The sequence below is a fragment of the Gymnogyps californianus genome, unplaced genomic scaffold (assembly GCF_018139145.2).
Source record: "Gymnogyps californianus isolate 813 unplaced genomic scaffold, ASM1813914v2 HiC_scaffold_353, whole genome shotgun sequence".
NCBI lineage: Eukaryota > Metazoa > Chordata > Aves > Accipitriformes > Cathartidae > Gymnogyps > Gymnogyps californianus.
In genome coordinates, this window is record NW_026114239.1 from 1 (window position 1) to 10,804 (window position 10,804).

Below are 10,804 nucleotides of genomic sequence, written 5' to 3' on the forward strand. Positions count from 1 at the left end.
CTGCAATGCAGGGATGTGCAATGCCAATTGCAGGACTATGGTACTGTTGTGGTGTAACACCAGCCGGCAACTAAGCACTACGCAGCCGCTCGCTCACTCCTCCACCCAGTGGGATGGGGGAGAGAATAGGAAAAAAAAAAACCCTCATGGGTTAATATAAAGACAGTTTAATAGGAGAGAAAGGAATGAAAAATAATGATAATAATAATACGATAATAGTAATACTAAAAGAATCAGACTATACAAAACAAGTGAGGCACAATGCAATTGCTGAGCACTCACCGACCGATGCCCGGTTAGTTCCTGAGTCGCGATCTGCCCCTCCCAGCCAACTCCCCAGTTTATATACTGGGCATGATGTCATATGGTATGGAATAGCCCTTTGGCCAGTTTGGGTCAGCTGCCCTGGCTTCGTCCCCTCCCAACTCCTTGTGCCTCTCCAGCCTTCTTGCTGGCTGGGCATGAGAAGCTGAAAAATCCTTGACTTAGTATAAACACTACTTAGCAACAACTAAAAACAGCAGTGTGTTATCAACATTATTTTCCTACTAAATCCAAAACACTGCACTATACCAGCTACTAGGAAGAAAATTAACTCTATCCGAGCCAAAACCAGGACAGGTACAATGCTTATGGGTCTCTCCTGGGTGGGGCGAGTGGGAATGAGGTCCTGGTGCCATAAGGTTAAAGTGTCTCCTCGTAGGCCATGGTGGTCAAGATAACAGCCACAGCCAAGGGGAGAAAGGCCTCGGCTCTCTTGGCGGCTTTTAGCCTTGCCTGAGCCCTCGATCAGCATAACCACTGGCTGTCCTATGGTGTCCCACACCGGGCCTCTTTCCCTGCAGGCTGTAGACATCCACCTTGCTTCCTCCACCTTGCTCTCATCTGAGCATCTCACTACCCTTACTGACATCTCTCCGTCCTCCCTGGACGTTCCTTCAAACACAAAGCCATGGACTATTCCAGATTTCCTCAGGGTGGCGATTAGACCACAGCACTGCCCTTGGAGTGACATTTCTTCTCCTCATATCCAGTCTCAACCTCCCAAGCTGCACTTAGTGGCATTCTTTCTTTCTCATGCTCTTTTCCACTACGAGGAAAAGCTCCATCACCTCTTAAGCCATCCTTCAATCACTCTCAGACTACTCCTATACTGCCTCCATGCCACCGGCCAAAGAAGCCCAGGTCCCTCAGTCCCTCTGCACAGGTCATGTGCTTGAGGCCCCAACTCCCACCTTGGCAAACTTCCCCTGGACACTGTCCAGTTCTCCCCCTCCTCCCAAATGGGGAGCCGCACACTGGGACACACCCGTGTGCCTGCTGTGCTGCTTTTGGCTGGGATAGAGTTCGTCTTCTTCATAGTAGCTAGTATGGGGCTATGGTTTGGATTTGTGCTGGGAACAGTGTTGATAACACAGGGATGTTTTAGTTACTGCTGAGCAGTGCTTACACAGAGTCAAGACCTCTTCTGCTTCCCACACCGCCCCATCAGTGAGTACGCTGCGGGTGCACAAGAAGTCAGCAGAGGAAAAAGAGAAAGTAGTGAATGAATCCCTTATTTTTCTTTACTTGTGTGCATGGCTTTTGCTTTACCTGTTAAACTGTCTTTATCTCAACCCATGAGTTTTCTCACTTCTACCCTTCCGATTCTCTCCCCATCCCACCACAGGGGAGTGAGCGAGCCATCAGCCATCACTTCCATCACAAGCACATGAACAATCCAAGTGCTTCCTTCTACCCTAGCACTTACTCATGCACCTAGACCTCACAAGCACCTGCACAAGCCACGGGCCTCCTCCTGCCCTAGCACATCTGCACGGAAATACCACAACACAAGCACCTCCACAAGCCACCTCTCCTTTCAGTCCCACTCACATCCTCACAAAACACTCACCTCAAAAGCACCTTCGCAAGCCTGCGGCCTTTCTGCCCAACCACCTCAGCACTCAGCACTGACATCGCAGGCACCTGCACAAGCCAGGGCCCTGCTCCTGCCCTATCACCTACTCACCACCAGGGACATCACAAACACCTCCACAAGCCACCTCCAGCTTCCTGCCCTAACTGCTACACAGCCAACACTGACCTCACAAGCACCTGCACAAGCCATCTGCACACTCCTGGCCTATCACCTCCTGCTCCACCACTCACAACATATGCTGCAGCTCAAACCAGGGACTGCCTCCTGCCCTAACACCTACTCAACCACCTGTGACACCACAAGCACCTGCACAACCCAGTTACATACTCTTGCCCTATCAACTACTCACTGAGAACGTAAGCAGCTGCACAGGGCAGGGGCCTGCTTCTAATCTAGCAGCTACTTAGCATCATGGGACATCAAAAGCAGCTGCTCAAGCTCAGGGCCAGCTCCTGCCTATCACTCACGCACCTAGGACCTCACAAGCACCTGCACAAGCCAGGTTCCTCCTTCTTCCCTATCACATCTGCAGGGAAATAGGACAGCACAAGCACCTGACAATACCAACACACTTCTGGAGATGAATGGGAAAATTCCTGGAGCTAACACAAATGGACTTGCCTACAGTATGGACAAAACTCCTCGACTAGCTACTTTGGAGGAGTCTGCGGCTGATCCTTTGGAATTCACCTGTCTCCAGAGAAAGCCCAAATGCTCCCGCAGATGCCTCGGAGGAGTCCCAGACAGATACAGGGCACGGACCTGACTCCAACACACACAAAACACCTTGGTAGCTACCTTGCAAAAGTCTGGGATGGCTACCTGCGCAATTCAGCTGTCTCCAGGGGAGGCCAAAACACTCTGGACGTTCCTCGGAGGAGTCCTGAGGAGCTACCGGGCATAGACCTGCCTCCAACACAAAGAAAACTCTTCAGCTAACGGAAGAGGAAAATTGTGCTGCTGCTACCTGGGACTTTAGCTGCATGTCAAGAAACTCAAACCACTCTGGCAGATGTCTGGGAAAAGTCCTGACGCAAAAACAGGAATGCACCTGCCCCCAACATACACAATGCTCTTTGCGTAGCTACCTTAGAAGATTCTGGGGCTGCTACCTGGGAAGTCGCTCGTCTCCAAAGGAAACCAAAAGACTCCTGGATATTCCTGGGAGGAGTTCCAGAGAGCTACCGGGCATGGACCTGCCTCCAACATGCACCAAACTCTTGGGGGATCTACCCTGGTGGAGTCTGGGGCTGCTGCCCAGGCCCTCAGCTCCCTCCACAGCAGGACAAAACACGTTGGCAAATGCCTGAGAAGAGTCCTGGGGAGCTACAGGGCATGGACCTGCTTCCCATTTCTATCAGCAATCAGTCATAGAGTATCAATCAATAGGATGGCAGCAGTCAAGAAGAGCAGCAATCAATCCTAGAGCAACAAGCAATCCTTTAGCAATAATCAACAGAACAGCAACAACCAAGTAGGTGTTTGCGATTGCAGGGTACCACAAACTTGTCATCCAGCCTTACCCAGAAAAACATGTGACGTGCTGAGTAAGTGTGGAGAGTCAGGTGGACTTTGGCACACACACTGCTACCACGGGACTGGGTTTGTCACCTGTTTACAAGTATCCGATGCTCTGAAGCTGCCCAAGGGTCAGCATGCCCTTGCTACTGGAGGTTCTTGCTTTCTGTAGGCACTAAGGAAGACATTTCTGGTCATAGTCTATTTTAAACTGGTAAAGCACCGCACACCGTTTATCAGCTGCTGAGAATTAGCTCCCACAAAATCAGGAGCAAGGGCAAAGCCTGTATATTTCAAATGCATTTGAGTTACATGACTCTTCAACATACGCCATGACACCATTTCACTAGACTGAAGGCTGACAGCAGTGTACCAGGACACTCCTTTCTGGACACCTCACTCCTGGGTAGAAATCCTAGACGCTTCCTTTAAGGACAGAAACCCAAAGAGCTAAAAGAAGTTCTTTAAAGTCAGCACAGCAAAGAAAAAGCAAGCAAGCAAACAAAAATGGCAGGGAAACCCCTGAGGCACTAATGAGGAACAAAGGGTCTCCCTTTGGGAGTCCACTACCCCTCACAAAATGGACAAGTGGCTTAAAAAGAGATTCCTGCAAAGAAACGGCAGATCGAAGATAACCTTGATAACGCCAGCACAAGTGACCGCCGTGGAAACGCAGCGCTGACCCTTCTCCTGCTCCTCCTACGAGCTCTTCGCCAGCCACGTGAAGATGCAAAACCAAGCATGAACGAATCAGATCTGAGAAGAGCCTGGCCCCAAAAATTAAAAATGATCAGGAAGTCTGTTTGAAATACGGCTTCACATCCACTATCGTGGATGAGGAACCCGCCTTAAGCACATGTCGTGCCTTGAGATAGGAGCTAAGGACAGTATGAAGTTACCCCCACGAGCAGATGTTCAAAACCAAAGCACCCAGAACACGCAGACAATCCTGCACCATGTTTTCAGCGATGTTTCAAGTCACGCGATACTCAGTCCACGACTTTACAAAACATCATTAAACTTAACGATAGCAGCCTCCTTGCAGGTTGCTTACTCAAAAGCAAAAACCAAAAAGCCACGTACCCTCGGGGAAACCCTTGTCCTTCCGGGTGGCTGCTGTCTTCCCACGGCTCTTCCTCAAAGCAGGACAAATGACCGTGAATTTGGCAGTCCACACAAATTACGAAGCACACTTACTCCTCCGACAGTCATTACCTATGGGCCAGAAGTCCTCCCACACCCCAGAATTGCCCATTACTCCTCCAGCAGTCATCCGCTATGGACCGCAAGTCCTCCAGACCTACCTACCTACCTACCACCCACCTACCCACCCACCTACCGACTTACTGGAAATGAGTTGGACCACAGCAGAAGTGACACTGGCCCAGCCGGTCACACACACCAGACCACAAATGGTAGTTACAAGACAGAAAACACAACATAAACCACCAGAACTGTAAAAAAAAGCCAACCCGAAGCCACAGCATACACAAATCAAAGGCCCCTGTCCAAACCCTAAACAGCAAACAAGCTAAAAAAGGACTCTCCAAAAAAGCAATCCACCCAGAACACAAGAGAAGCCAAAAATAACATAACCCCAGGAACCCAGGCCCAACAAACCCAGATCCTCTCCATAACAATAGCACGCTTTAATCCTGACTCACTTATACTCTGGCATCCCAGAACCCTACCACTCTGTAACCCTTGCACACTGTCACCCTAGCATCCCAGAACCCTAGCACACTGTAGCCCGAAGATATCCAAAAAATGAACCCAAACTCCCTGGAGATCTCCGGCTGGGCCTTCAGGTGGCCCCGGCTCTCAGAAGTCACAACTTTGAAATGGGAATGGGACAGCATCCCTCTTCACATCACCTGTCACCCCGGAAAAAGTGCCTGCCTTAAACACTCCCGGGGAGAAAGGCTGGGGCACTTGGAGACTTTCAACTGGCCCGCCATCACCACGGGGCTTCAGCTCATCATTTCTGTGTCAGAGCCACCAAGCACATAGCCCGTCCTCCCTGAGACACCCCTTGGGGCAGCCGTGCCCAGAGCCAGGCGGCTGCATATGGCCTTTGCTTGATGGGGAGGTGCTTCCTGGGAGCAGGATCTCTCCTGGGGGCATGGGGAAACTCTCGTCAGGCCTGGATGCCTGAGAAACAGCTCTGCGCTGCTCCATCTCTCACCAAAAACCAGGGGCAGAGGAAGGCTGCTTTGCTGGCCTCCAAGACAATCAGCTCACCTGGGATGCTCTGTGGCCAGCGCGTGCCTTTGCTGTCAGGTGGGTCTCAGCTTCAGCAGCGCTCCAAACATCTGTCACCTCCCTGCAGGATGCTCTCCAGTGCACAGCATGTCTCCACTGGCTCTCCCTGGGGACAAAGATCGAAAAGGAGCAATTTGCTTTTCTTTCCCCCACTCCCAAAGAGCTGCAAGAGACCTGCCACCCCCAAATCAGCTGTGCGACAGGGACACCCGTCGGCTGGCTGGCCTCTCTTTTTCTCTCTGGCCTCTCGCCTGCTCCCCAGCCTTTTTCACTCTTCCTCCGGCTCCAGCCTGGAGGCCATCGCTCTTCTGTCCTTCACTGCCTCCCTCTCCTCACCCGCATCCTTCTCTGTGTTTCTCAGTCTCCGGATTGTTTCCCGCCTTCTTTGCTCTCTGTCCTGCCTCTGTCCCCTGCCTCTCCCTTTCTCTCTCTCAGCCTTTCCCCTCTGTGCCTCTGTCCTGCTCCCTGTCCCATTTCTCTGTCACTCCGCTCTCCTGCTGCCTTTTCCGTCTATCTGTCCCTCCGTCCCACTCCCTCACCCTGCCCGTGTCGCTCCCTCTGTCTGTCCTTCCTCCTGCCCTCCTCTGCCCTCTCTCCCTCTGTCCTGCTGCTCATCACCATATTCCTGGCTGCCCCCTGCCCCCTTCCCCTCCATCCCCTTCTCCCTGGCCCTGGGCCCGCTCCTCACCAGGGGTTTCCTTTCTCCACTCCCTGACCAGCTCCTGCTTTCTTCCCGCCGTCCCTCTCTCCTGCTCCCATCCCTCTCCTGCCACTCCTCCGCCCCACCCCACCCCTCTGCCCCTCTGCCCCTCTCTCCTCCTCCTCCTCCCTGCTCCACCAAGGCTCTGGGACTGGGACTGGGGCTGCCCCGGGAGGCGGCCATGGGGCCTGTGGAGGAGTGGGGTCCAGCCGGGGGACGGTGTCCCCGCAGGGTCAGACAGGAGGAAGGAGCGCCCAGTGGCATGCCAGGGCTGTAGTCCTGGGGTACGGGCTGATGGGGCCATGTTGGTTCCCAGGGCATGCTGGGAGCTGTAGTTTCCAGCACTCGCTTCCTAGTGGCCATGTTGTTCTCAGGTAAAGTGGAAGGCACAGTCTCTGCTCCAGCCACGGCCCCGTGCCATTCCCTGCCAGCTTTGTGCGGTTCCTTGTGGGGCTCCTGCCGTGCTCCCACAGGGAAGGTGCCAGGACTGAAAACTCTTGCTGGCCCTCACCTTCCCTTGGCAGCCCTTTCACAGCCCCACCAGCGCTGAGGCTCGGGGCTTGCTTAGCAACATAACGCTCCCCTCATTCTCTCAGTCTTGCCAGAGCTTCCCATTTCTATCAGCAATCAGTGATCGAGTGTTGTGGAAGGTGGCAAAGCAGAGCTAGGGCCATGCAGACCACACCCGAACGAGACCTAAACAGCATGTGGCAATAATGGCATAAGGCTGTTAGGCTGTAATAGCACAGGAATGTATAGAAATTAGAGAGGCTGTTAATATGTTTTGTAGGGCTTTAAGGACTTTGTTTAGCTGCTTAAAAGTAGTCCTTCATGATAAAGCAGGACTCATAACTTGCTTAATGCTGTTGCTTAACGTTCACCTATAATCTGATGGCAGGAGTAAGAGATTTGGAAAGCCCCAGAGCCAGTTTGCCCCAGGAAAAGGAGACATAGTAACAAGTAGCCTAAAACACAGCAGGAAGAACCAGCCGAGAGACGAGAAAAAGCACCCAATGAGAGAGAAGATGACCCCAGACTCGATCTTACCATTGGGCCAGACTATGGTGTGAGGGGGGAATTTAGATTGTAAGGGCATAATTGCCCAGGGATTGTGGTGTTCAGGTTCCCTCTCCAGAGACAGCCAGCTTGAGCTGTCTGAATTTGGGCACCATAGATAGAGTAAATTAGGCTTTTATTTTGAAGGCCTTGATTAGAGAGTCTGCTTTGGGGAACCTTGGCTGGAGCCTGAGGGAAGAAGAAGCGCCCGAGGGTGAGTGTGTGTGTGTGAGGAGTCGAAAGGGGCACCCGTCGGCTCACTGGAGTCGCCCGCTGCGAAGGGACGCCGGTCCTAGCAGTTAAAGTCTCGGGTGGTGTGTGTGCGACTCCTTGATTGGTGTGTGAATGCTCGGGCAGCGGCTTCCCCCTTAACAGTTTGGCACCCCAGATGGGACCCTAGGTCACTCTCGGAACCTCTTGGATCCAAACCTCTGACTGGCAGCACAGGGTGAGTTCACCCGAGGATTTTGGACACGGGACGCACCGAATCGCTCGAGTGGTGAGTGTTAAATCCCTTAAATCTAAATTCAATATAGGGAAAAGGACAGAATTCGGGGGGGTTCAAGTCCCGCCCGAGGTGCCTAGCCTGATCAGCATAAATCGCACACGAGTTTGTACGCAGTCTGATCAACAGAAGACGTCTGATTAAAAGGGGGGTTCGAGTCCTGCCCAGATTAGAGGGTTAGAGATTTTAAAGGGGGGGTTGAGTCCCACCCGGATTAAATCATGAGTAACGTAACTGGAGTAGAGAGGGAGACGCCCTTAGTAGATATTACAAAACTGGGAAAAAATCTGTGGTGCAAATTCACTACTAAGGAGGACGCAGTAGTTCTATGTCAACAATGGTGGCCATTCATCACCCGCCATGGAGATATTGAAGATCAGTGGCCACCACAAGGGAGTTTTGACCAACATCGACTGACCTTTGTGCGAGACCAACTTCAGTACCGGTTCCCGGGACACATGGATTATTGGTATGTGTGGGATGAATGGGTGCGGGAGAGACAACATCCAGGGAGGCAAAAGGGGCTGAGGGAAAAACTAACCTGTAAGGTAACTTTGGCCGTAGGTAAGGCTACAGCCCCGAACGACGACCAGACAAGGCCCTCCCCGACTCCTGCCCCACCTTACAGTCCCTGTACCGACCTCCCCAGACCTTCCTGTAGCAAGGGTGGGACTTTGCCCCATGGTTTCAAATGTTTTGACTAATCTGGCCGCTTTACGGCCAGGGGGTGACTATGCATGCCCCACATCGACGGTTTATACTAATCCATCGTGGAACCCAAATGATTTAGCCTTATGGGTGTACAATGCCAAGATTAAGGGAGGATGCAGAAACACGGGCGCAGTTACTGTCAAATCTCTGCACGGGACACAATCCTAACCGGGGGGACACCCAAATCTTATTCCGAGAATCATTCTGCCCAGATGAAAGAGAGAAGGTATTAACTAAGGATGCGGAATTAGCACGACAGGTGGGAGGAGGGAGAAATCCGTGGCCGACACTAAATCCGAACGGGAACTATAATATGGCCGGAGACAGAGCCCATTGCCAAACAGCCCTAAGAAATTTAATAGAGGCAATTGGAGCATGTGGAGAACGTAGGGTGATGTTCACAGAAGACGATGTTAAATTTTACCTGGCAGAATTAGCACTTGCTTTAGACCATGTACATAGTGGTGGAATAATATACCGGGACCTAAAACCAGAAAACATCCTTCTTGATGAGGAAGGACATATCAAATTAGCAGATTTTGGCTTAAGTGAGGTGTCAATTGATCGAAAAAAAAGCCTTCTCTTTCTGTGCAACAGTGGAATATATGGCGCCAGAAGTCATTAAGAGCGGAGGCCTTACACGGAGCGCAGACTGGTGGTCTTTTGGTGTTGTAATGTTTGAAATGCTCACTGGTACTCTGCCTTTCCAAGGGAAAGACAGAAAAGAAACCATGACACTGATTCTCGAGGCCAAACTTGGAATGCCCCAGTTCTTGAGCCCGGAAGCAGAGAGTCTTCTGCGAATGCTCTTCAAAAGAAACCCAGCAAACAGATTAGGAGCAGGCCTAGATGGAGTTGAAGAAATTAAGAGGCATGCATTCTTTTCCAAAATAGATTGGAATAAATTGTACAGGAGAGAAATTGATCCCCCTTTTAAACCTGCAACTGGCAGACCTGAAGATACGTTTTATTTTGACCCTGAGTTTACAGCAAAAACTCCAGAAGATTTGCCTGGTCTCCCACCTAGTGCTAATGCGCATCAACTTGTTCGGGGATTTAGTTCTGTAGCTATTGCATCAAATGACGAAAGCCAGGCAGTGCAGACAGTTGGAGTGCATTCCGTTGTCCAGCAGTTGCACAGGAACAGCATTCAGTTTACTGATAGATACGAAGTGAAGGAAGATATCAGAGTTGGGTCTTACTCTGTCTATAAGAGATGTATTCATAAAGCTTTAAACAGGAATATGCTGTAAAGATTATAGACAAGAGTAAAAGATCCAAGAAAGGAGATTGAAATCCTACTGCGCTATGGCCACCATCCAAATATTATTACCCTAAAAGATGTGCATGATGATGGAAAATACGCATACATAGTAACAGAACTTACGAAAGGAGGGCAACTGCTGGATAAAATTCATAGACAAATTTTTTTCTCGGAACGAGAAGCTAGTGCCGTTCTGTTCACAATAACAAGAACGGTTGAGTACCTCCATGCGCAAGGGGTTGTTCATGGAGAGCTGAAGCCTAGCAATATTCTTTATGTTGATGAATCTGGTAATCCAGAATCCATTCGACTTTGTGAATTTGGCCTTGCAAAACAACTACGAGTAGAAAATGGTCTTCTGAGGAGTCCATGTTACACAGCAAGTTTTGCTGCACCAGAGGTTTTACAGAGGCAAGGTTACGATGCTGCATGGGACATATGGAGCCTTGGTGTTCTACTTTATACCATGCTTGCTGGCTACCCTCCTTTTGTAACTGGTCCTGATGATACCCCAGAGGAGATTTTGGCCCGAATAGGTAGCGGGAAGTTGTCTCTCAGCGGTGGTTATTGGAATACCGTTTCAGATACAGCTAAGGACCTTCTTTCAAAAATGCTTCATGTTAACCCACATCAAAGACTGACTGCAGCCCAAGTCCTCAGTCACCCCTGGATAGTGTTCTGTGACCAGTTGCCTCAATACCAGCTAAACAGGCAGGATGCTCCCCATGTAGTGAAGGGTGCAAGAGCAGCAGCTTACTCTGCTTTGACTCGTAATCAGTCACCAGTTTTGGGAGCCAGTCGGCCATTCTCCTCTTGCTCAGAGCATTATTTTTCATAAGGAATGGGTTTTTTAATCCCCTAAAATAT

The 10,804-nt window shown here is 50.7% G+C and overlaps 1 protein-coding gene across 1 annotated transcript; it reads left to right on the forward strand.

Moving 5' to 3' along the window:
* Nucleotides 1-9,027: 9,027 nt before the first annotated feature.
* LOC127028594 (ribosomal protein S6 kinase alpha-3-like) lies at nt 9,028-9,926 on the forward strand. Its single transcript, XM_050914317.1, is given in 2 exon segments — nt 9,028-9,237; nt 9,239-9,926. Coding segments are annotated over 2 exon segments (858 nt in total). The 5' UTR covers nt 9,028-9,067.
* Nucleotides 9,927-10,804: the final 878 nt, after the last annotated feature.